This window comes from Archocentrus centrarchus, chromosome 19, assembly GCF_007364275.1.
Source record: "Archocentrus centrarchus isolate MPI-CPG fArcCen1 chromosome 19, fArcCen1, whole genome shotgun sequence".
In the NCBI taxonomy this organism is placed as follows: domain Eukaryota; kingdom Metazoa; phylum Chordata; class Actinopteri; order Cichliformes; family Cichlidae; genus Archocentrus; species Archocentrus centrarchus.
In genome coordinates this window covers 14,301,195-14,328,711 of record NC_044364.1, presented here as the reverse complement: position 1 = coordinate 14,328,711, position 27,517 = coordinate 14,301,195, and the positions used below count along the sequence as shown (strand labels likewise).

Below are 27,517 nucleotides of genomic sequence, written 5' to 3'. Positions count from 1 at the left end.
CAGTGCGATCCTGTTATAATAAAACCACTTTGGTCTCGGACTGCAGGCTATTAACGAGGGAAGTTGGTCTTTGGGCAGGTTTGCAGTTATAGCTACACCTGACACTTGTTGGTGCACCACATTCTGTTTGTTCTAGGCTGATATGAAGATGATCCAGGGCGCAAGTAAGCCACAAGGATTGTAAAATGATTTTATATTATACGTATGTATTTAACATGTTAAGGAACTTATTTCTCACATAATTAGAAAATGGCTTGTGGGAATGTTACGTAGATAGTCTGACTTTCATTCAGTCAGATTTTGCAGTACCTGTTGCCATACACTGGAAGTGAGTGGAAGTTCAGTTGTGCTGCTGAAAATAGTGGGGGAAACAATCCACCTGGTGTTTCCAGATGCAATGTCCTGCTTAATGTGGATAATCCACAGGCCTCAAGCGCAGGATATTTTGCATAGGAGCTACATTCTGCTGAAGAATGTGTCAATATTTGTTTTGTAGATTATCCAGAGTAACGGGGAGAAAAAGTGCTGGTGAATCTGATTTTTTTTCTTTTTTTTTTTTTTTTTTTTGAGTGCATCAAACAAAAATCCATTCAGTGGCATTTCAATTGGGTCAAGGCTTTTTTTTCTGGAAAAATTAAAGAAGCATGTGAATTATTTACTCCTTACCTAGTAGTGTTAAGAAAAAGGGCATCCTTAACATAGTTTACAAGATTTTTGATGTATTCCCAAAAGTCAGGAATAGTCTGACCTGTTGAGGACCCGCAGGAAGCTATCAGGTGCTGCTTCATGGGTCAAACATGCGTGTATTTGAATGCCTGTCTGTAATTTCCAGAGAGAATTCACATAACATTTAAGGGAAATTGCTACTAGATTTTCTGCCTCGCAGTTGTTATGACATCATCTGCATGAGGCCAGGCATGTGTTAGGAAAATAAAAATCTATCTGTTGTGTTGACCTTCAACAGAAATAAGAGCTTTTCCATCATTACACACATGCTTAAGGACAAAGATGGACTTGGCTGATTAAAAGTGCAAGAGATGGGGCAGTTTGTCTTAATGCGTGTGCATTCGTTTCTCAGACAGGGTGGAAGAGAATTGCTAAAGGCTGCGTGCAGGGTGGTGCTGACCTTTTGAAGGGAGACGTCTGTATCGGTTCCATGGTTTGGCTGAAGCTGGTTACAATTAAGGCTGCACCCAATAATTAGATTCAGTCGGTGCATCTTTCCTATCTTTAAAACATAAAAAATACATGCGCCCAGGAGGAAAAAACAGCAACTAACAAATGTTTCAAATGACTCAAGCTGAAGGATTGATTCAGTTTCTGACCATTTGCTAAGCCAGATACAATATTTAAAAGGATCCATCTGCTTTCTAAGTTTTATTTATAGATGTAGGAAATTGGAACACAAATACTTTCCTAAAGATGGATCATGCTGAGGTTTTTCATTTCAGGGTCCACAGCTGAACACTGTTCATGTGTGTATATAACAGAGCAGTCTTTTTTTTTTTTTTTTTCTGGTGTTTTTTGTGGAGCTGCTGAGCTCCACCAACCTGTTGTGCTACTCTGTGGGAGTCAGCCAGAGATGGGTCATCCTTTCACTTCCAATCTCTCCCTCTCTGCCTTTTGCTCTCCTGGCATTCATTTCGTAACTCCTGCCCTGCTTTCTTCTCACCCTCTCTTCCTCATCCAAGAAACAACCTTCCTCCAAAGTGTCAGAAATGCAGTGTCAGGCGCATACCGTATGTGCCATATGAATCAGTACTTTTGTTGCTAAGCAACTGGCAAGCAAAGGGTTTCATTAGACGAGTAAATCTCTCTGTTATGCAGTGGCTGTGAGATGTGGCAGGTTGTGTTGGAGGAACACCTCCCCACCCCCTCCCAGTCTGTGCATGTCATTAGCAGCCCAAACATGGGGCGTTAAGTGCATTGTTCATAGATGGGAGTTGATAATCTGTTTCCTCCTATTCTGATTTTCTTTCTTTTTTTTTTTGGAAAGTTTGTTTTCACCCTCTGCGGGGCTTTCACTGCCCAGCTTTGCTCTGCTCTGACAGCTCTCGTGTCTCCGAGCCTCCATCTCTGTGGCTCTGCCCTCCCAGACTGATGGAAATCAATGAACACGTCATTTGCGAGGTTCTGATGAATGACTGCTATTATCCGTCTAGGAGCAAGGAAGAAATTGTTTTCATTGTAAATGGCACTGTACTCACAATGGGAGGATGACAAGTTGTGGCAGCTCCTCTGTCATGGTGCAGACTCAGTGTGTGCAAGTTTCAGACAGAAAGTGTTGAACTGTTTATCAGCTCGTGTTGAGGTTTGAGAGACCACATATCCAAGAGTGGACTAGTCCTTAGAGGTAATGTATCATTGGCCAAAAAGAGTTCCTGATGGCCGTAAGTGCTCAGAAGTTTATTGCAGCAGTATTCTGGTTATTTTTGATCCAGGAAGAAAAAAAAAAAATCTCTTGGATGGACTGTGATGAAATTTCATTCATGTTTCCCGTTTTACGTTAGGTGAGGTCATCCTCAGTGGAGACTTTTTGGAGCATGATGACCTCATGTCAGGGTCTCTGCTAATGTGTCTTCTCTTTCGTATCTGTGGAGGCCTTATGGCCAGCCTGAATTTTTTTTTTTTTTTAATTAATAATTTGAGAGAATGTAGAGGACTCTTATCTGGAGCAAAGACTAGACATACAAATGAGCACTAAAACTTTAAATGATAAAACTTCAAAACTAGGTGACTCTAAATCTCTCTGGCATGTAGGTCTGGTCATTTTTGCTCTGATGATGCAATAAATGTCACTTCTGTGGTGTTCTTGCATAAATTGAAACCTGGTCCCACAAAAATTTCCAAATCACTTCTTAGCGTGACTTTTCCTTTAACACCAATGTGAAATTTACAGTTTTTTAACTGAAGGACCGCTGTGGCATTTGTTACAATAATATGATTGATCCCATTTTTTGTAAGTGTCATCATTAGGTTAAATGATACTTCTTTTTTTTTTTTTTTAGGTCCCCCTACTGTGTATTTGTAAAACACAGCTGATACCAGATTTCAAAAGTTTCAAAGCACAACATTTTTTTAAATTATTTTTTGACAGTAAGAGCTAAGACAAGAAAGTATGACACTGGCAAAGGAAAACAACATGCAGGAAATGGTCCAGAATCAAATCAGGTCTCTGTACCCTTTTGTCATACAGGTTACTGGCGAGTAAGCCAACGTGCAACGCTTCTGCTAAAGATCTTAAATTCGCTGTGAATCATTTCTGTTGCATCAGATTTTTCAGAACGGGTTCAATAACATCAATGTCACTGACTCATGGTGTTAAGGGTGTTATTAACTATGAAACTGACAGTTTTGATCAGGTAAGAAGCTCCTGGTTTCAAATCCAGCAGCCAGCTGGGGCCTTTCTATGTGGATTTTTGCGTGTTCCCTCTGCGGCTGCGTGGGTTCTCTCCAGGTACTCCGGCTTCCTCCCACAGTCCACAGAGATGCATATTAGGTTAACTGGTGATTCTAAATTGACCGTAGGTGTGCTTGTGAGTGTGAATGGTAGTCTCTCTCTCTCTCTGTTAGCCCTGCAATAGACTGGCCACCTGTCCAGGCATACCCCGCCTATGGACTGTTGATATGGACACTTGTCTCTTATTCATAAAGCCCGAATATTGTCATCTTGTTGATACAGTTTTGCAGCTGTTAGTGACAAAAATCATTAGAGTTTACTGAGGTTGAAATGCCAAACAACAGCCTCGGGCTTAAGGGGTTCATTGTGATTTTAATACTTAATCCTAGCAGGCTACAGAAGGACACTGAACATCAGCATGCTGGTGCTGTCACTGTGAGCACTTAAGCATTAAATCTGGAGTATCTGCAAATAAAAAAAAAAAGAATAAAATGAATGGGTTTCATCTGTTACTATTTGATTATATTTAAATGCATTTATTAAAATCAGATATCTGCTCATATGTTTAATGTGTGAATGGTTAATGTGAAAGTGGGCTGTCTTGGTAGCAGGACACCTTTTCAGCCTTTATTTAATTTGTGATGTTTTATTGGTTAAATAACATTAACCATTAACCAACATTTTTTTTTAGTTCTTCTTAAAGCAGGTCATCCACAGCCAGTTTTACATCTCACCTTAGATGGGTCAGGTGGGGAGGGGTATGGTTGCGGGGGTGTTGAGTGGCAGACTCTGGTAAAGATTCTCACTCATGGCGCATTTAAGTACGGTCTGAAATATTGTAATTATAAGATGAACGCTCCTGATCGAACAGTGGTAATTATAAGGCAGTAAGTCGGAACAGCCGAGTGGCAATTTTCTGTTGTCTTTTTCACACGCAAATAACTGAAGGCATGAATGTGCGCACACAAAATGCTAGCAGGTCAACCAGATAATGCAACACAACACTGTCAGTATCAGAGTTCATAAATTATTTTGAAAATAACCAGTCTTTGCTTTCTGTCGCCTGAATTACAATCCTTGTTTTTGGCAGGATTAAATGAAAAAAATACAAGTGTCTGATTTGGTTAGTGTCCATTTCATTTTTTCCTTGGCTAAGAAGTCTTGAGCACATCACACACACACCAGCATTAAGAAGATGATGAAGAAGAAGCGCCTAATGGCAGCATAATTTAACAACTAGACCTTAAATCCTTTGACAATGTTCTCTGCAATTTAGCTTGTCGCCCATGTTTTTAACTAAAGGAAATGTATTCCTTAAAATGTCTGTTTAATTGGCCGTGTAATTAGTTGGGTAAGTATTGGCTTGCTCACATTGCATAATATACGCAGCATGCTGGAGCTTGGCTGTCACTGCACCATCTGGGATCCAACAGGTCTCAGATGAACACAGTTGTTAAACATCTCAGCTGTCCCGTAGCCTGCTGCTTTTTTTCAGTCAGCAAGACAGTAGAAAGCATTTGGACTCCATACGTGTTATTTTTGTATATCAAATAGAAAGTTGGTCTCCTGATCAAAACTATTTTCTTAAGGATTTGAACTGAATGCTGCATTTTGCTGCTGCTTTATCTATTTTAAATACTGTACTTTCTGTTAAATAACAGATGCACCAAGAGTCCCATTTTTAGCCTCTGATCTAAAGATCTATCATGCAAAGAAGCCATGTGTGAACATAATTCTCTGGGCCAAAGTTTGTGTAAAATGGACTGAGGCAAACTGTTCTGTGGTCAGACAAATCGGAATTTGAAATTCTTTTTAGAAAACCGGGACCCCTCATCCTCCGGTCTAAAGAGGAGAGGGAGTATCTGACTTATCAGCGCTCATTTCAAAAGCGTGTATCTGACAGTGTGGGGGTGCATTAGTACCCGTGGAACTGGCAGCACATCTGCACATCTGGAAAGGCACCATCAATGCTGAAATATAGCATTTTAGGGGAGCCCATCCAGATGATGTCTTTTTCAGGGAAGGTCTTGCTTATTTCAGCAAGACAATGCTACACAGCATACTGTGGCTATTACTGATGAGCAGCTAGAGTCCTACCTAAGACAAGAATGGGACGTCATTCCTCTCCCAGAGAGCCAGGAACTGGTCGTCTCAGTTCCTGGATGTTTGCATACTGTTAAAAGAACTGTCCCAATTTTTTTTTGAGATGTGTTGCTGCCATCAAATTCACAGGGACATTTTTTTTCCTTAAAATGGTGCATTTTATCAGTGTAAACATTTTTCTGCATGTTCTGTTGTGACTAAAATGTGGGTTTATGAGCTGTGAAAATCATTGGAATTGGGGTTCTAATTGCATCCAGTCAGTGATTCACTGTTTGGAAGAACACTGGTCTACAGATAATCTTTCATTACCCAGATATTTCAGGAAGTTTTTTTCCCCCCCTCTGAGGAAGACTTAGTTCATTATTAACATGATTTAAATTAATACAAGTTTAAATAATTTATTCGTTTTTTGGAGAAATCGTGTCCCGAGTCAGAGTCTATTCTAGTTTAACATTCTCACTTTGAGAAATGATCACGGTGCATCCTGAGAATAGGCCAGCGGTTTTGATCAATGACTCTCGGTGTCAGGAAGACTAGATTTAGGTGAGAGAGTGAAACCTAAATTTGGAGGCTCTGATTACTGATCAAAGTGACAAAGAGGAGCTGTGCTGCCTGAGTAGCTATAATGACTGCATGTGCTTTTCTGCTGCCATTAAAAATGTATCTAATCTATTTTCATTTCATGAAAGTGAAGTCTGGTGACTGATTGTTTAACCCTCTGATGTTTAGATAGCTGTGCGATTCTCAAGAAAAAAATAAAAAAATAAACATAAGGCCTGCTTAATCTGTGTTTTTCATGCCGGAAGGATTTAAATGTCAAAAACTCCATGCTTTAGTTTCTTATTGAAGGTATCTTCCTGTGTGTGACCTTAAGATTAAGTCAGGCATTTGACCGTTTTAAAGAATAATTGGACAGTCATGAATCACAAATCATTAATCTTTGAACTCTGCTTTTAGTGTCATGGCCGACATGTTTTCAGCTTACATTTTTAGATTTGGTCATTAAAGTAGTAGGGAATAACAGCGTGATGCCAATTAAACCTACTTAACGGCTATCACTTTCCCCATCACAGCCTGTGCTACTTTATTCATTAAAACAGAAAAGTAGTGTTAGGTAAATGCATCAGATGAAATGTTTCATTACGTTGTCTTTGTGAAAAAGAAATAAACCTCTATATGAACTGTGTCATTATTCCAAAGAGTTCTGGAAAGAAAAAAGTGTGCACTATCCATTACTTGTACTCACTTGCACTTGAACTCACTTTGAAAAGAAACACTTTGTTTGTACAGGGTTCCCATCCACAACAGGACTAAGCGGGCTTAAACATATCCCCTAACCCCTAACCCTTCTCTGCACATGTCCAAACCATCTCAGCCTTATGGAGAGAAATATGCCTCAAAAGTCTTACAAATGAATATATGATCGAAGTGTAAACTACGATTTACAAATGTATAGTGTGATTTTTGTGTAACTTTTGAGGACTCACAAATACGTGCTGAGACAAATTTCATAATGCTTTCCACACAGGCAGAAATGTACGCTGTGTTCAAGTGCTAGTGGAAAATTAGGACATTGTTTTGTTTTTTCAAGTGAAGCAGACTTTCTTCTTCTAAGTAAGCAGAACAGCTTGTCACCCCTCTGCTAGAAAACAGATTTACCAATTAAATTATAGACCAATTACCAATTACAGACACCACACAGTAGCCTATAAAGGATAACATATGGTTTAAATAGCCTCGACTCTGGATACTGTGGCTCCTCTGAAAAGAAAAGCCTCAAATCAGAAGTGCCTGACTCCCTGGTGTAACTCACAAATGCGCAGCTTAAAGCAGATAACCTGTAAGCTGGAAAGGAAATGGCATCTCACTAATTTGGAAGATCTTCATTTAGCCTGGAAAAAGAGTTTGTTGCTCTATTAAAAAAAAGCCCTCCGTAAAGCTAGGTTGTCTTACTATTTATCGCTAATTGAAGAAAATAAGAACAATCCCAGGTTTCTTTTCAGCACTGTAGCCAGGCTGACAAAGAGTCAGAGCGCTGTTGAGCCAAATATTCCTGTAATTTTAACTGGTAATAACTTCATGAATTTCTTCACAAATAAAATTAGAGAAAAAAAATTATTCATGACCATCTCAAAGACATCTTTCTATCAGTGCTGCTGGTATTTATTTAGACTTTCTCTCTGATTGATTTTTCTGAGTTACATTCAATAGTTACATCTTCCAAACCATCAACATGTCTATTAGACCCGATTCCTACATATTTCATTCTTAAATATGATCAATCTGTCTTTATTAGTTGGCTATGTACCACAGGCTTTTAAGGTGGCAGTAATTAAACCATTACTTAAAAAGCCATCACTTGAGCCAGCTGTCTTAGCTAATTACAGGCTAATCTCCAACCTTCCTTTTCTCTCCAAAGTTTTTGAAAGAGTAGTTGTAAAACAGCTAACTGATCATCTGCAGAGGAACGGTTTATTTGAAGAGTTTCAGTCAGGTTTCAGAATTCATCACAGCACAGAAACAGCATCAGTGAAGGTTACAAATGATCTTCTTACAGCCTCTGACAGTGGACTCATCTCTGTGCTCATCCTACTAGACCTCAGTGCAGCTTTTGATACTGTTGACCGTAATATGTTATTACAGAGATTAGAGCATGCCATAGGTATTAAAGTTACTGTGCTGCAGTGGTTTGAATCATATTTATCTAATAGACTCCAATTTGTTCATATAAATGGGGAGTCTTCTTCACACACTAAGGTTAATTATGGAGTTCCACAGGGTTCTGTGCAAGGACCAATTTTATTTACATTATACATGCTTCCCTCAGGGAGTGTTATTAGAAAGCATTGCATACATTTTCATTGTTATGCAGATGATACACAGCTTTATTTATCCATGAAGCCAGATGACACACATCAATTAGTTAAACTGCAGCAATGTCAGGAAGATATAAAGGCCTGGATGACCTCTAATTTCCTACTTCTAAATTTAAATAAAACTTAAGTTATTGTACTCGGCCCTACAAACCTTAGAAACATGGTGTCTAACCAGATACTTACTCTGGATGGCATTACCTTGGCCTCTAATAATATTGTGAAGAATCTTGGAGTCACTTTTGACCGGGATATGTCCTTCAATGCACATATTAAGCAAATATGTAAGACTGCTTTTTTGAAATTTCCACACTATTTTCAAAATTAGAAATACCATGTCTCAGAGTGATGGTGAAAAGTTAATTCATGCATTTATTAATTCTAGGCTGGGCTAATGTAATTAAATATCATCAGGCTGTCCTAAAAGCTCTCTGAAAGCCTTCAGCTGATCCAAAATGCTGCAGCTAGAGTACTGACAGGGACTAGAAAGAGAGAGCAGATTTCTATCATATTGGCTTCTTTTCATTGGCTCCCTGTTAAATCCAGAATAGAATTTAAAATGTTTCTCCTCACATACAAGGTCTTGAAAAAACAGGCCCCGTCTTATTCTAAAGACCTCATAGTACAATATCACTCAAATAGAGCACTTCGCTCTCAGACTGCTGGCCTTCTTGTGGTTCCTAGCATACTGAAGAGTAGAATGGGAGGCAGAGCCTTCAGCTTTCAGGCCCCTCTTCTGTAGAACCAGCTCCCGGTTTGGATTAGGTAGACAGACACTCTCTCTATTTTTAAGATTAGGCTTAAAACTTTCCTTTTTGATCAAGCTTATAGTTAGGACTGGATCAGGTGACCCTGAACCATCCCTTAGTTATGCTGCTATAGACGTAGGCTGCTGGGGGGTTCCCATGTTGCACCGTTTCTTTTCATTGACCTCTTTTTCTCTGTACTACCACTTTGCATTTAATCATGAGTTATTATTAATCTCTGGCTCTCTTTGTCCTGTCTCCCTCCGCTCAGCCCCAAACAGTTGCGGCAGATCCCTGAGCCTGGTTCTGCCGGAGGTTTCTTCTGGTAAAAAGTTAGTTTTTCCTTCCCACTGTCGCCAAATGCTTGCTCATAGGGGGCCATTTTGACTCTTGTGTTTCCTCTGTAATTATAGTAAGGTCTTTACCTTACAATATAAAGCATCTTGAGGCGACTGTTGTGATTCGGCACTATATAAATAAAATTGAATTGAATTGAAATAAGCTGCTGCTACATGCTGAATGTTCTTATGCTGGGAAAAGTCAGTCAGCACTCAGCTGCAGATGAGGGAATACCATTGTTGCAGATCCCTGTGGATTATCCTCTAGAGTGAGTATATACTAACTATTCTGCATATTTTGAATACAGATATAATACAGGTAATGTGAAATAACACTGATGTTAATTTTACCATTTTCTGATAACAGCAGGGTATCATTAATGTTAGCTTAGTGACTAATCCTGAACATTTCTGCTCTCAGCTAACATCAAGATAAACCCTGCAGATGGTGATAAGTGTTTAGATTGAAACAAACACTAAATACTTTTAGGTCCAACATTACAGGGGGAAATGAAGATATATGTAATCAGTAATGTTTATAAAAGTATGCTTTTATAATCCTAAAAAATAGAATCATTATAATAAATATAATAATAATCATTTATTGAGCACTTTTCAAAATTCCCCCTGCAAAGGGCAGAAAATCAAACACATCATAAAAACATCAGGTCTAAAAAATATAAGTTATGGTGTCTAGGATTGCTGACAAACAAGTGAACTGAAAATCCACCTTTAATTATGCTGATGCAATGTCCAGTATAGAAATCCAATAAATCTATGGTAAGACATACTGGGAACCAGTGCAAAGAACCCAGTTCAGAACCACTAGTATTAATATTGAGTATAGGTTAGTACTGCGTGCTTGTTACAGTTAGAGCTATGCATAGAGACTGTCAAGGAAGAACTGTCTTAATGATAACTTTGAACATTTTAATGCATCGTGTAAAGTACTTTGAATTGGATTTCTGGCAAATGCCGTATAAAAATGCTGTATTGGCTGCAATAACCTTTGTATACTGTACATATGACTGTCACGTCATGTGAACCTCTATTTTACTTATTGTAAGAAACTGTAACACTTGTCTTGTTTACAGAACACAGAGAATATGGATCAGGTCCTACTCACTGTCAGAAGAACATAACAATATGGGGAAAAGTCATATTTGACACATCTTAGCTGAAGTTCTTAAGAACTACAAAAATAAAGCCAAAGACTGGTTAAAAGAGAAGCATTGGCAGCATTTGAAACAGTAAAAATATTGTGTGCCATATTTGCTTTTACAGTTCAGTGCTGTGGAATAAACTAAACACATCATTTTAAAGCCAAGCGAATCTAAACCCAATTGCAAATTATTTTATCCCAGTTCAGCCATTCAACATTAGGATGCTTTACTGACCTTTTGATTACACTTATCAGAGGAGAAAGCATCTGTTGATATACTGCATGTCTTAATAGTATAATAATGGTAGAGGACAGTGCTCTCTGTGATTTTCTAGAGTTTTTTTCTTGATTTTTTTTGTATTAATACATAATTGTATTTCCTTAAAGTTTGAGAGTTTGAACAGTTTCAGTAGATAGACAAAATTAAGCCCTGTTGCAAGCCTTGTTGCTAAGGTTGGCCAAGCTCTAGAAATTCAGGATTCCCAAACTTAAATGGATAAAATTTAAATTATTAGTCTTACGGTTAAATCAAGATGAAGTTACAGAGATTCATCAGGAGATTTTTTTTTTCTCAGACTTCTCCAGATGCATTCAGTTATAAAGCCATTTTTACAGGCTGAGCATTAGTTTCCATAACAATGTGCCCTTTTCATATAAAGCATTTTTTTTCCAATGGTGGCTACATCCATCTTTCATATACAGTTTTCCAGAGAATGTACTGTGGAGGAAAACAGCGGAAAGGGGAACAAAACATAAACGGACATATGTCATAGTCATTTGTTATAGTCAAATGACATGTTTAATATATTGTTGATTTGCACCAACTGGCCAAAGAAGCTAACTACACTCCATGAGAATCTGGCAGCACAAATGAACAGCTGCTAATGGATGAGACACACGTGGAATGGTCGGAGGTCAGACAGTCCTGATCCCTAAGGATCCCCAGAAAGGACCGACCCCAACTACTGGCCATAACCTGCCTTAACACAACATGGAAGCTCCTGTCAAGCGTCATAGCAGCTAAGATAAATGGGCACATGGTTCAATACATGAGTGGAGCCCAGAAAGAAATAGGCAGCAACACCACTGGGGCAAAACACCAGCTACTGGTAGATAAAGACCAGACTGACCAACCTGTGCACCACCTGGATTCATAACAAGAAAGCCTATGACTCAATTCCACACACATGGATCCTGGAATGCCTAGAACTCTAGATCAACAGGTCCAAAAGTCACCATCAAATGTGGGATTTACCAAAGAGATCCTCTGTTGGCACTGCTGTTGGGTTCAGGCACCTGACACCAGGATGCACTATGTGAAGAAGGCAAGCTGGCAGAGGCAGTGTGATGCTTTGGGCAATGTTCTGCTTGGAAACCTTGGGTCCTGCCATCCATGTGGATGTTACTTTGACATAAACCACCTACCTAAGCATTGTTGCAGACCATGTACACCCTTCCATCGAAATTATATTACCTGATGACTGTGGCCTCTTTCAGTGGAAAATGCGGCCTGCCACAAAGCAAAAATGGGTCACAAATGGTTTGAGGAACACAGCAAGTTTGAGGTGGTGACTTGGCCTCCAAATTCCCCAGATCTCAGTCCAGTCAAGCATCTGTGGGATGTCCTGGGCAAACAAGTCTGATGGAGACCCAACATTGCAACTTACAGGACTTAAAGGATCTGATGCTACCATCTTGGTGCCAGATACCACAGCACACCTTCAGGGTCTAGTGGTGTACATGCTTCAATGGGTCAGGGCTGTTGTGGCAGCAAAAGGGGGACCAACACAATATTAGGCAGCTGATCATAATGTTATGCTTGATCAGTGTATATATTTATCTGTGTTCACTGCTTGGCCAGTAAAAGCCACACATTCTTAATATTTTTTTGGACCGCCTTTAGCTTTGATGATAGCATGCATTTGCTATATCAGTGTCACAATTATTTATGTCCAGAGCTGCATTAACTTTTTTCCAAGATCTTGTATCGATGATGGCAGAGTCAGACCCTTACATAAAGTATTAAACAGCACATTCGAGAGATTCGCAATAGGCTTAAGGTCTGGATTCTGTGGTGGCCAATCCATGTGTGAAAATGATGTCTCATGCTCCCTGAAGCACTCTTTCACAATTTGAGCCCAGTAATTCCTGGCATTATCATCTTGTAATATGCCCGTGCCACTAGAGAAGAAAAAGGCAGTGATGGAAAAACCCAACCATTTAGTATATTAAGGTAGTCAGCTGACTTCAATTTTTGGGCACATAACATTGCTGAGCCTAGACCTGGCCAACTGAAGCAACCTCAGTTCATAACAGTGCCCCCACAGGCTTGTAAAGGTAAGCATTAGGCATGATGGGTGCATTGTTTTATCTGCCCATCTTCTTACCCTGATGTGGCCCTCTCTGGACCAGGGTAAATCTGGACTCATCAGACCACACAACTTCTTTCATTGCTCCAGAGTCCAATTTTATGCCCCTTTCTGGTCTAAGTGTTATTTCCTCCGATTAGCCTCACCAATAAATGGTTTTCTTAAAGCTACACAACTGTTTAGTCCCAATCCCCTGAGTTCTCTTCACATTGTTTGTGTGGAAATGCTCCTACTTCCACAATTAAACCAAACCCTGAGTTCTAACCATTTATTTATTGTTTGGGTTTTTTGTTTTGTTTTTTGTGATTTGATTTCACCAAACATTTAAGTGATCTCTGATTACAGTCACTCGAGATTGATTGAGTGATTATCCTTACAGATTTTAATAATTCACCGGAGAGTTCTTAGCCAAATTTTAGTAGTTTTCAGCAATCTTGAGTTGTTTTCTTTGCTTGATATAGGCCAATCCTAGCTCAACCCTTTTCCATGACAATGTGGTGTGTCTTCCAATGTGGTTGTTTAAGAAATGAGAAGCTACTCACTGCAATTAATTATTAAATAACCAGTTGCCACCTGAAACATGTCACTGCAGTAATTATCCAAGGAAGGCCCTTACCTATTTTGTTTAGTTAAATCCAGAAGGCAACTTTTTTTTTTTGGCCAGGCAGTGTAGGTGTAAATTTAATATACATATTTCATCTTTTTAAACATGCTTGTCTCTAACCAGCAGACTAGGGTGCTAAATAGTAATAGGCTGCTAGTACGTGTTGTGGCTCGGACGTAATGTATCTAAAAACAAGTAAACTGCCTAGTCTTTTAGTCAGATTTGCCTTAGCTGCAACAGTAGAGCAGAATAAAGTAATTTTTCCTTTCAAAAGTGATGTAACTGCTATTTCTGGAAGTAGTGATCCTTATTTAACTCCTTAATCTAAAGGTGTAATTTAGCTATAACAAAAGACAGCAACAAGAATGTGACACATTGTTTTTCATACATCCTCAGCTACCGTGACATTCGGAGCTCTCGAGTGAAAGTCGGGCTCTGGTGACACTCGGTGCTCATAGCTTGCATCCAGTCAAAGTCAGTCTTTAATCGTCCCCAAACCAATAAGATATATGCTTCCCAGATTTGTAAATTAAACTAATCAAACTAATTCAATCACAGGCTGCAGCCAGGGATACTTGGAGGTTTTAGCTTTTCCAAGCCTTCATTTTGTTTATACTGTCATGAAGACACAACATTGTCAGTTTATTGCCATGAAACTAGAGGTCCATAGCTTTATTATTTAACAGTTTACCATAACGCTAATTCAAAAGGCTGTGACTGACAAGCGAAACAGCTTGTTCTTTTCCCTTTCAGTCTCTAACCCAAAGTCTTATCTGCTCACCGTGATCTCCTTAAGGCGATTCAGAAGCGAGATTTGACTTAAATTCCCCTAAAGGCTCTGTTTCAAGACCAGTCTGATAAGATTTTTTTTAAATAAATGATGTAACCTTGGAAAGTGTCGGAAGCTTAGTCCACAACATAAAACTGCTGCCGTACAAGCGCCTGTGTAATAAACTGTTCACAAGTAAAGCAGAAAAGACACCGTGTCTGTCTGAAAGCAATTGATACCTGTTGCGTGACATTTTTAAACTGGAGTTTCACAGAATAGATTGTTGGCTGCATTAACTGCTAAGTGAAGTGGACATGTTGTCATGGTGCTATCGGGTTAGCTGCAGGGCTCTGTACAGGCTGTAGAAAGTCCAACATGGTCTGACAGTGGTCTGCTTATCTCTGGCTAATGGCTGTGTACATGATTGAATTTCTCTGTTGAGTCATGCATTTAGGTACGATGACAGGGATGATGGAAATGTGTGGTCTACAGATGGGCAGAAATTACTTAAACATGTTACACAAGCAAATACACTGCAGAAGTTTGAAATATTAGTATGTGACTTTTGAGCATTTTTAGGACTTAACTTCCATGAGATATATTTCTGGGCCGCTTCTGGTACTTATTTCTCCCTTTTCTTCAGTATTTCACAGTTATGTGGGCCTGATGACACCTCTTATAGCAGGAACTATCACATAGGCTGTTTTCACTTCTTTTGTAGGTGTTTAGAACAGAATACAGTGATTTGCTAATAATTTGCTGAATAATTGATTATTACAAAAAATAATAGAGACAGGACTTTAAATATTTAATGTGAGAAAGGTCGTTTTTAGAAAAATATACGCTCTGTTACTTTGATGCCAGCCACACATTGCATTAAAAAGTTGCAACAAGGACACTAAGTGTTTCCTGCGAACCCAAAGCCTGATACAGCCTGCGTCTGTGCTGAGGACCTCCACTGTTGTCCAAAAACTGTTAAAGAATGAGTCGGGATAAGTCATTTTTCTACATTTTCATGTAAATCTTTAACAAGTATAATAAGGCACAAGTTTTTAAAAAGGGCTCAGTAATTGCAGTTCAGCATTTTTTTTCCCCCCCCAGGCAACATTACTCAAATTGAATTTACAGAATGGCTGTTTGGGACTATTTCCAGTCACTGATTAATATACATCCGTGCTCCTCTGAGTATTTATGGCAGCAGTGCATCGGTGATCATAATGGAGGTGGTGGCGGTGGTGGGGGCACTCACTTCTCCTGCACACTAAGAAATAGAGGGACAGGAATGGACCTAAAAAGGTACAAAGGCTTGTCGCTCCAGATGTACCTTATTAGGTACATAATTTGTACCTTTTTATGGGTACAGTTTTGTACCTGTATATAAAGGTACATATTTGTCACTACAGGTACAGAAATGTTGTTTTGAAGGTACAGACAATAAGATACAAGATTATTCCGAGGTTTAGAGGTACAATGTTGTACTCCACTAGGGTACAGATGGAGTGACAAAGCCTTTGTACCTTTTTTGGTCCATTCCTGTCCCTCTATTTCTTAGTGTGTGTGTGTACCTCCTTTTCTGTGTTTCTGGACCACCAGTGAAGCTTGATATCAGGAAGGTACACAGTATACTTGTTAATGGAATTAGCTCATTGTTAGTTTTGGTTTTTAACTGGGATATGTGGCCAATTTAAAAAATGTCAGTGAATTTATCCTCTAAACAGACATGTTCCATCAGTGCACTGAACAGGTACGTTGTGGTCACGATTAAAAACTTGCATAAAAAGACCTTTAATGGATGTACCCTGTTGCTGATTTGAGAAGTGTGTAGCTGTAAGTTTATGCAATGAAGGCAGAATGAATGCTACCACACAGCTAGAGAGCCATTAGAACTGAACTTCTGAAGTGAGTCCTTAACAAATAAAGCATTTATTCGCCACTTTCAGATGTCTTTATCTTTTTCACACTGCCTGCAAATGAAGCCTTTTACTTGGATTAAACTCCTGGCCTTTAATCTGATAAAACTGAAGAAATGACAAATGAATAGCCCACACCTGTCCACAGAGCAGTTTTGAGCCAATCCCCGACTTACATTTGGTCCCTTAAGAAAGCAGGTGCTATTCTAAGCACTTGTTTCAGTTTGGATGTGAAGACTAAAATAAAAGCTGACAGTGTGCTTTTATTTTATACTAACTGTAATCTAAACATGTGCTGTGTTTTTGGTACACATCTTCAGAAGGTGACAGCGCGGTCTGGGTTGGGCAAGTCTGGGTGGTCAGTCAGTCCTTTGCTCTTCAGAATAAGTAGATTTTGCACATTCCTTCTTACCAAACCTGGCTTCTTCCAAACAGACAAACTGTGTGATGCATGTTATGTGAACAACATTCATACATTCATTCATTTCAGCAGTGCTGCACTGCCCTCCATCTTTAAAAAAGATTTATGGTGGAGTGGAATCACAACACATGTCGCATAGCAGGAGTTCTTTGAGGCCAGCTCCACATCACACACGAGAGTCCATTCAGCTTCCGGAGAATGCAGCATGCTAAGATCATGGGCATCAAAAAAAAAACCCCAGTGCTGCTTTCATGTATGAATGGCACGTTAACAGAAAACGTGTGACCCCCCCCCTCCAAAAAAACAAAAAACAAAAAAAAAAAAACCCTTGTACATGACAGGCATCAGCAAATCGTATTTGATGAGAACAGCAGAAGGGGACAGGCCTCAGAAAGTGCGATGTGTCACACTATTAAGGTAAACGATGAGTAGGATGTCACAAGGTAAAGAGTCTGAATTGTGTTGGCCTCAAGGCTGTGGGGTGTTTCATCAGGGAGCATGGCTAACCTCTGCATCCTGTCTCGATTTCCTGCTCTGTGAATCATGCCAGTCCCAGCAGACAAACAGACAGATGGACAGGCAGGCAGAAAGACAGGCAGGCAGGCAGGCAGGCAGGCAGTGAAGCCCACTCAGTGAAGCAGAAACACCAGGAGCTCACTGGCTGCCATGGATACACTCCTGGAGTCTCTTTACTGCTGTCTGTGTATGTTTACTGTATGCATGTGTACAAGCATGTGCATGGGTTTATTTTGAAGGCCTTGCGCGCCTGTCCACTATATTAAGAATGATGTATTTAAGTTTTTGTTGACCAAATTCTGCTAATAAATCTGAGAGTTCTGTAGGTGGTAACAGTGAATGTTAAAGTAATGTTTAATGTTGTCCTGTTAACAGTCAGTGTATATTGTGAAAACCCATAAAAGATTCTGCAGTTCCTGTCACATCTCTGCAACATTTTTAGTATTATCTTTTGCCAACACAGTTCTCACCCCATTGGTTTGTTAAAGACTCAATTTTGACATTTTGGCTGCTGCCATAGAAGTAACCATATTTGAATGACATGGTGGAGTCCTTGCATCACCAAGCTTGCCTGAAATCGCACAGACAGACAAACCTAAACTGCTGTTAACGTACAAATAAAATGCACTAACACTGAAGTACAGACCTTCTGGACAGATTGTTAGTCCAATTAATCACACAGTTGAATGGTAGGGTCATTTAATGTGAGCAGCAACTCGAAACTGTTTTTAAAAGTTGGATGTAGCCTCCAAGTATTCTAAAGGCCAGCAGGGGGTGACCCCTCTGGTTGCAAAAAAAGATGTTTATTTGCAAGAAAATGACTATGCTGCTAGATTCGTCTCATCTTAAAACAGCATAATTATTGTAATGTAGCAACTGATAACTAATAGTGCCTTTTTTTCCCCCCCAGGAGGTCCATCGGATCACCACAGGTGATGGTATTAAGCGCGCAGACAAGGATGATGCGGCAGCCAGCGAGGTCGGCTGGATGACCTCGGTCAAAGATTGGGCCGGAGTCATGATATCTGCACAGACGCTGACAGGAAGAGTCCTGGTAAGCTCATTCTCAGTCCTCATCCTTTGTTTAGTCTTTGATTGACATCTTCAGCTACTTAGACTTACACGTAGCAGGCTGCTGGTTAAAATGTTGGTGAGATGAAGCGTGACAGCCCATCATAATCATCCCGAAACGTACTCATGACAGCAGTTCACTTGGTTGAACTCCCTTGTAGTATATTTGTCTTGTGAAAAATATTTGTTATTATAGGACAAGCCAGAGGAGCTTGTATCCGACCAGGCACAAACTGGGCATGCTTGAATATTCCTTGCATTTATTTTTGCTTGTCAGACTCATGAATGCATCATCGTGAAGTTCATCTCCTGGTAGGTTATCTCTCAGACAGCAAGGCTTACACATCAAAACAAAGCCTGGGCAACAAAGCAGAGAGATTTAAGGCATGTATTAAGGTCATACACCCCATAATAACCTCAGGCAGCAGAGAGAAACAGATGCCAAAGAAAGGATGGAGGGAGGGACACGTACATTTTGTCAATTGCATTTGGTCATGCAATGGTGCCTGGTGTGTCTGTTCACAGTGTTACATGGTGAACACATGCTTTGTATCAGATTAGATCCTCTTTTTTTTTTTTTAGCTCTTACCTGTCTGACATCATAAGATGCCAGATATCTAATCAGGGACACTTTTGTTATGATGTTTGTTAAATTATTCGTATTCTTATTATTTCTCAAGACTGTATGATGATTTTCCTGTGAGTGTTCAGCATTTCAAGTACTGCAACTGCGGAGTGATGAAATGAGATGATATGAGTGGGAGCATTGTGCCAAAGCTTGCCGCAGTGCTTGGGGCTTGATCCCACTTTCAACTACCCCCTTAAATGTGGTGCGGCATCTCTAGTTGGCTCAGCGTATGGAGGTTGTTAATCTTGAATGCCGGGCAAGTGCTACACTCAACTGTTATAATGGGATGTAGAATATTAATAATCCACGTAGTTTATATTTGTCAGGCAAAAAATAAGCCACTGATCAAGTTGAAAGGCTAAGAATGATTTCAGAACAATTTATGTCAAGTCTTTTGGTTATAAAATGCACTTAAAATGAGTCATGTTTACATGAAAATGTTCCTTCTATTGTTAGATTAGACATTTAAACTCTAATAAAAATATTAGCTGTTGATTTGAGTTGATGTGTGTATCTGTCAGGTGGCAACCTTGAAGAAGAAATACCTTGAATGGCCACTTGAGTCTTGCTCCAAAGGCTAGTTATTCCCATAGACTCCCTGTTAATATACACAACTACAGCCTTGAAAATACTCTGTATACATGCCTATTACATGCCTTAAAACATAAAGTTATGCATTATTAGGAGCATGTCCAACATCCAACATTACAGTCATCAAAGTGGGACTTCACAAACCAAGAGGTGATGTCACGCTGGCTTCATACTTCTTTTATATACAGTCTATGTTAGTATTTGTAAGTTGATGATTAAGATTGGAAATAAAATCAAATATTTTTTTCTCCCAACTTGGGGGGAAAAAAAGGGCACATTTTGTTCATCGTCCTCCCAATGTTATGAAACTCAAATTGTCCCTACAGGAGACTGAGTGCAGACACTAGTGGTGGGTTATATTGACAGCAACATATTGCTAAAATCATCTCTGCGGCCCATTCTGTGTTTCCTTGTTTTTCACTTTCAAACACCAACGCTTCCCTCAATTTGCCTGTGTGTTTGTGTGTGTGTGTGTGTGTGTGTGTGTGTGTGTGTGTGTGTGCGTGCAGCTCAAGTGCTCTGTCTCAATGATGGCTTGACACAACTGTTTAGCAAGTGCTCGTCTGTAACCATGGCAACTGCAGCTTACCTAAACAGGGCAGATGTGTGTTTTCTATTTCAGCCTTTTCAGGGAGGGCATTAAAGCCTATTTCCAGGCCTTCAGAGAGGAGTTTTACTGGGGAGTAAGGGCAAGCAATAGTTTAAATAAAAGCAAATGTGTTTGTTTTATAAGTACTATATTTTATGCACCTGTGTCTATATTTCTTGAGCTGCTATTCCCAGCTGTTTCATACTTGCAGTCTTCAGTGATAGAAGCCAACAAAGACTGAATCAGCCAGTGTTAAACTTGTACCTCTCCAAAAAAAAAAAAAAAAAAAAAAAAAAAAATCAATTAGTGTTGGTGGATATGAATCCAAATGAACAATCAAGTGTGCTTCTTCTAATTAATGTTAGTAATTAAACTTGACTACATGATTAAGTGTAAATGTGGTTGAAGTTGAAGAGAATAAATTGAGACAATTGAGACATGGATTATGCAAAAAAAAAAAAAAACGAGGCTCAGCTGCAGGATGCCTGCAGCATTTTGCAATTTTAATTTAAGCTTCTGAATCTCAGTTTGGCAGATTGATATCTACTGCATGTAGATTCAGTTACTTTTGCCATATTCAGCAGTACAAAGGGACAAAAAGAAGAAATAAAAGACAAACAAGGAAGCACAAAAATCAAAAAGAAGGACACAAAAACAGTTAGCAAAAATACAAATCAAAGACAATTGATTGTTGAATCACATTTGATAAGCTTAAGGAGAAAAATAAATACATATATCATACATTTCTGTTGAAGGCTTCTGTTCAGTTAGCTCTACAGTACAAACACATGGGACAAAGCCTGCAAAGCTAGTTGCTTTGCTGCCTCAGTTGGTCTTCTGACTGACTGAGCTTGAGGCTCATGTTTTTTTCCTCACTTCCTGTAATTGGGCATTTCAAATAAGGAATCTTGAACTCAACTTCTGCAGCATGACTCCTTTTAGCTAAATGTAACACATTACACAGAGAGGAGGTGATCACTGTAGACCGACCTGAATGTTTACCTCTGACTGTGAATGCTGAGTGACAGACAGGTGCAAGCTGCCCTGTGGACGCCCCAATTCAGCAGATTGTAAATGCTCAAACCTTTCCTTTAGGGCTGTTTGATTAGCAGGGAGGACACTTCCTGATGACCTTTTAGCCTCTAAAGTTTTATCTGCAGGAGATGAACACTCTGATCTTTAAGCACTCAAATAAAACAGGAAAAGCGAGCTCTCGTGTTTAATTTCAAATTTCAGGTCAACAGCATGCTATATGTAAAGACACGGGATTCCCCCAGATTGGGGACACAGATCCCATCTGTCGGTTTACATATTATTGCATCCCCCCACCCCACCCCATCCACTTTTGCATCATACAAGACCGCCCTCCCTGTTCACTGCAAATGTCATCGTGTTGCTGTTTGTAAACGTCAGAACAAACACAGTTCAGGGCCTGAACAGGTAGCTGTCATACCTGTTCTGGAAAAAAACAAAAAAAACCTCAGCAGGTCATAGGTCTAGTTCCTGTTTGTATTTTCCTTGAGAATACAGTTGTCAAGAAAGTTCAAATGGAAAGTATGTGCGGTACCTAGGCTTAAGTTTGTGTGTTCTGAAGGAAAATGTGATTTTTCTTAAATGATAGGACCCCGCTGAGTGACATTTAGCCCATGTGTGCTAGCCTCTAGAAGTCCACAGGGGGGCTTGGATGTCGTAAAGCTATTATTCTTGCCAGAGAGAGGCTTTCTATTATTAGAAGCCCAGAGCTGCCCTCTGGTGCTTTCAAGTTTTTGGTCTTTGCGCTTTAACCCCAGTCACAGGTTGAACAGAGTCATGGGCAGTGAAGTTAGACTTGGATGAATTCTCTGATTGTGGCACTGCTAGTAGAAACCAAGCTGTTTTTGCTTAGTTTAACTTCTTTTTTGGCAAAGGTTCTTACATACAGTATCAACACGTCTCTGCTAGGCACGCCATATGTTGCTACAGTGTCAATAAGCCGAGCTGCCAAGAAATGCCAACATGTGGCAAGTGAGTCCTGCTGCACTTTTGCATGGTTATAAAAAGAAAACACACACAAACTCATAAAGTTTAAAGCTCATGATTGCAAATCATGTTTGAGCTCCACCTTGTTTTTCATTTTATTGAGCACGTCTGTATCCTGTTGACAAAGGGTGGAGCTTGGTGAGCTAAGAGGTGAGCAGGACGTCAGGAGACTAATGGGGTATTAGCTAAATCAAGTGTGCTGGTGTAGCACCGGTGTCACACCGCTAACTGCGCCACTGGACCAGTTCTAGGCTCTAAGGAGTGGGGAGCAAGAATAACACCACCAGAGACCGCTGCTTTAAGTGGAACAGGCCGGCAATTTACTGAATGCAAAAACACACACATAAAATACAATACATAAAACAAAAATTACCCTGCAGGTTCTTAATAAGGAGGCAAATATAATTGAAAAGGAAAAAAAAATAAAGAGTATGTCACTCTTTCTTTTTGCTCTTTAGTTTACCTGGCTTATTTTAATAAGACTAATTTGAGTTAGTTAAACCAGTCTTTTTTTCCTAGGTTGCATCTATTTTAAGATTCCTATTTTTCTTCCTGAGTTAACTCAATCTCCTTTCTTTTAGAGGTAAGAAAAATACCTTCAAACACAATTAAATCAAAGTGGACCACAACTATTCAAATCACATTCAGACACATAAACATATGAAAATCAGAGTATGGCACTTTAAATTCAAGTTCAAGTCAAAATGTAAATTCAGGTACTCAGTTCAGTGAAAAGCTTCAGTTTGACTCAGTCCAAAAAGGATAATAATTCAATCAGTTCTCAGTTCTGGTCAGTTCAGTTCGAACTAGTTCCTGATATTCCTACCGCTCCGGCAGCGAATTACCACACGCAGGAGAATCCCTCCCTAATGCGATGGAGAAGATGAATTGAAGATCTGGGTCTGGCTCGCCATCTTGAATCCTGTCTGTGAATGTGCACGCCGCACACGGCAAACCAATCCTCGCTCCGACCGAGCTTCCAACCAAGCAAAAAACCTGACCTGTGTAACAGGTCACAAACACAATAAAACTCCTTTTAAATCCTCAAATTATACAAATAAACTCTTCTTCATAAACCCAATATATTAATCAGGTAACAGTTTATGACAGAGCATTTCTTTGTAACGGCTACATTTTTTAGCATTAGCCCTCCGCCAAAAGAAAAAGTACGACACGGTGAAAATGCAGGAAAATAAACATAAAACTCACCAAACCCGATGTAGCTTAGTTCTCATAAAATCCCTGTCAGTTCCCGACCAGGTAGATTATGTTTTTTTCACCATAATATTAACTTTTTCCTGTTAATTAATCACCGCTCTTCTCTCCGACTCCTCCTCTGCTCTCTCCCTCCGGTCTGTGTACTGCAGCGTCACTCAGGTGCTGCGTCTGTAACGCTGGTTCCTTAAAGGGGCAGTGACGTTATTTTCTGTCTGCAGACTTTTAATCAACTGTTTATTCTTTTTTATGTCAGATTTTAACATGGGTTACATCCTCCCCTCTTTACCTAATGCACGTCCCTGTGCATTTTGAATTTATACTGTCATAACTCTAGGAGTTTTTGGAAAGCTAGGTTCTTCAAGAGAATCTGTAAACACATCACTCAAGGTTTGAAATAAGGACTGAACTATTGTAACCAACGGGTTTCCTAGCTCAGGATAAGTCAGTCTTTTAGTCGGTTTTCTGTCTCTGACAGGTCTTCCCGAACAGTCACTTTCATTTTGGTTGTCCGTTTGACCCAGATCGCTTGTGTTTTCTTTGCTCTCCTGAGCAGGTTGAGTAGAAGGATGGACATTATCCAGGTCTTTCTCAGGTAGGCTTCCAATTTCCTGTTCAGCGATTGAGTTTCTCTCTTCAGGATCAGGTAGGTCTTTCTCTTCAGTATCAGGTAAGCCTAAATCATAAGTTTCTACTGGAGGATCTTCAGGGAAAGCTTTGGCTACGTCTGAAGGATCTTGCTCAACAGCAGTCAAGTCAGGTTCTGGTTCATTCCTTTCAGGTAAGTATTCCGTAGGTTCTGAAGTCAGGTTGAAACCTAGTGTTTCCACTCTTAGGTTTCTGCGATAGTGATATCCCTCAGAATCAGACTGGGATTCATCCCCATCAGCTCCATTTGATGTGTCATTTTTAGAATCTTGTCGAGTTCTTGGTCGCCTTACTGCTTTTGGTGGGTTAGTTTTGCTTTCGACCGGGGTCGCAGGAAGGAAACCACATGGCAGCAGGAGGTCACGATGAAGAGTTCTTTGCGGACCGTCTCTTGTCTCAGGTTTCACAACATACACTGGGATGTCTCCGGACTGTCTCAGGACAACATACACGTCGGACTCCCACCTGTCAGCTAACTTGTGCTTGCCTCTGAGACGGACATTTCGAACCAAGACTCTGTCGCCTTCTTTCAAGGTGGAGTCAACAACATGCTTGTCAAACCTTGCTTTGTTGCGATTGGCTGTCTTTTTAGCATTCTCAGTTGCTACTCTGTAACTGTCTTCAAGTTGAGATTTCAGGTTGCGGACATATTGCGAGTGAGAGCCTGGCTGATGATTGACTGGTAGGCCAAAGGCTAGGTCAACTGGCAGTCTCGGCTGACGCCCGAACATTAACTCGTAGGGGGTAAAGCCGGTTGTCTCGTTCTTAGTACAATTATAAGCGTGTACTAACGGCCTGACATAATCACGCCAGTGACTCTTCTTCTGGTTTTCAAGGGTGCCCAACATGTTGAGCAGGGTCCTGTTGAAGCGTTCTACAGGATTCCCTCTCGGATGGTAAGGCGTGGTTCTTATCTTTTGAGTGCCAATGAGCTCACACAGTTCTTTTATTGTTTGAGACTCAAAGTCAGGACCTTGGTCACTGTGGAGTCTTTCAGGAATGCCATAATGAACGAAAAAGTGGTCCCACAGGGTCTTGGCCACTGTCCTGGCTTTCTGATTTGGGGTGGGGACTGCCACTGCATATTTCGTAAAATGGTCGGTAATGACCAAAATGTCTTTTGTGTTACTTGAGTCCGGCTCCACACTGAGAAAATCCATGCACACGAGTTCAAGTGGTCTTGTAGCCACGATGTTGATGAGTGGTGCCGCTTTCTCGGGCATGGTCTTACGTCGTATGCAACGGTTGCAGGTTCTGACTTTATTTTCCACCTCAGTTGACATTTTGGGCCAATAGAATCGCTTCCGGACAAGATCTAGCGTGCGCTCTGTGCCCATATGGCCCATGTCGTCGTGGAGGCTCTCGAGGACTACGGATCTCAGGGCTTCAGGGAGTACAAGCTGGTAGTGAGTCTGAGCACCCTCTTGTCGCCTGCGATACAAAACACCATTTGAGACCTCCAGTTTGTTCCACTCCCTCAATAAGAGACCAAGCTCAGGAAGTTCTTTCCTCAAGGAGGGTGGAGGTTTCTCTCCTGACTCCACTTGCCTGATGACTTCACCAATGCAGGGATCAGCATTTTGTTTGTCTCTTAGTTCAGCTGGTGCTAATGGTGGAATGACAGGTAAGCCACCAAGCTGATCCTCCTCTTCAAAGCTTTGAGGGAGAGCCTTTGGGTGGTGGGCAAGTGACACAACCAAGGTGGTGCTGGGTGATGTTTCCCCAGGGTGATTGTTGATTACTTCATGGACCAAATGCTTCTCACAGATGGCTTTGATGGTGCTTTCATTCAGGTGTGCATAATCAGCTTCTGACAAGTGTCTTTTTGTGAATTGTTGTATTCTCTCCAACTCTTTTTGTGATGATGTGTCATCAGGTACTCTGCCGTGAGGACGTCTGGACAGTCCGTCCGCGTCCTGGTTCTGCTTACCGGCTCTGTACTGTAGCTGGAAATCGAACGTTGACAGAGCGGCCAACCATCTGTAGCTCGTGGCGTCGAGCTTAGCTGAGGTAAGAATGTATGTTAATGGATTGCTATCTGTGACAGCAAGGAATGTGTTTCCGTACAGGTAATCCTGGAATTTCTCTGTTACTGCCCACTTAAGGGCAAGAAATTCTAATTTGTGAGCGGGATACCTGGACTCACACCTCGACAGACCTCGGCTCGCATAAGCAATGACGCGCTTCTGTCCCTGTTGCTCCTGGTAGAGAGCAGCACCGAGGCCCGACGTGCTTGCATCTGTATGTAAAATGTAGGAGAGCTTAGGGTCAGCAAACCCGAGAATGGGTGCGGTTGTCAGCTTTTCGATTATAGTGTCGAACGCTGTTTGGCAAGCAGGTGTCCATCTGTTACCAAAGACGTCCTTTGGATTGAAATACTTCTCAGGGTTCACTGTGGTTTTAGCGTGCTTTCTTAGTGGTGGATAGCCAGCAGTGAGCTCGTTAAGTGGCTTCACGATCTTAGAATAGTCTTTAATGAACCGGCGGTAGTAACCGCAGAAACCCAGGAAGATTCTTAGCTCCTTCAAGTTGTTTGGTTTTGGCCAGGTTTTTAGTGCTGCTAATTTGTCAGGATCGGTCTCAATGCCCTTTTGAGACACAATGTGCCCGAGGTACTTTACAGAAGTTTGGTAGAACTTGCATTTCCCTGGTGACAGTTTCAAGCCAAACTCTTTCAATCGGTTGAGCACGTGCATCAACCTCTCCTCGTGCTCCTCCAATGTAGAGGAGAAGACGATGAGGTCATCCAGAAAAACTAGGACTTGCTTCAAGTTCAACTCTCCCATACAACGCTCCATGAGTCTCTGGAACGTGCTAGGGGCGTTGGTTATCCCCTGAGGCATTCTGTTGAACTCGAAGAATCCTAGAGGGCAGACGAATGCGGTTTTGTGTTTGTCTGCCTCCTCCATCTCTATTTGATAGAAGCCCGATTTGAGATCGAGCACCGAGAACCACCTGGACCCGGTCAATGCTGAGAAGGACTCTTCCAGATTAGGTAAGGCATATGAATCCTTTACTGTTTGTGCATTCAATTTTCTGTAATCTATGCAGAGTCTGACATCGCCATTCCTTTTCCTGACGACTACGATCGGCGAGGAGAAAGGTGACTCTGATTCACGGATGACTTCTGCATCGAGGAGTTGCTGGAGATGGGTACGCACAGCTTCTATGTCCTGCGGATGTATAGGTCTTGGCCTGTGTTTGAATGGTGTCTCGTCACCGAGAGTTATATGGTGTTTGATTTTGTCAGTACGGCCAAAGTCAAGCTCGTGCATTGCAAACACCTCTGGCATGGAATTCAACTTCTCTTTTATCCTCTCCTTCCACTCGTTGGGTACAGGAGAATCAGTAAAGTCAAAGTCGAGATTTGGTTTTTTGTCAGATTTTGTAGGAGAGTCTGAGTCAGGGGTCTTGACAGGTTGAACATTCTTGACAGCGTGTATCTCTGCTATCACAGCTTTTGGGGGCAGGGTGATGTCATGCTGTGACTCATTTCTGAGTATGACTGGTATGCAGCGTGAGGGCTTTGGTGGTAGACTTACCAG

General features: G+C 40.7%; 1 protein-coding gene across 3 annotated transcripts in view; it reads left to right on the top strand.

Annotated features, from left to right (window-relative positions):
- The window catches only part of LOC115798084 (calcium-activated potassium channel subunit alpha-1-like), a 107,903-nt gene that overhangs the window by 1,098 nt on the left and 79,288 nt on the right, over positions 1 to 27,517 (top strand). For all 3 annotated transcript variants that reach the window (XM_030754781.1, XM_030754780.1, XM_030754782.1), the window contains exon 2: positions 18,122 to 18,265. In XM_030754781.1, coding sequence (XP_030610641.1) covers positions 18,122 to 18,265 — 144 coding nt within the window. The remainder of the gene's footprint in view (positions 1 to 18,121; positions 18,266 to 27,517) is intronic.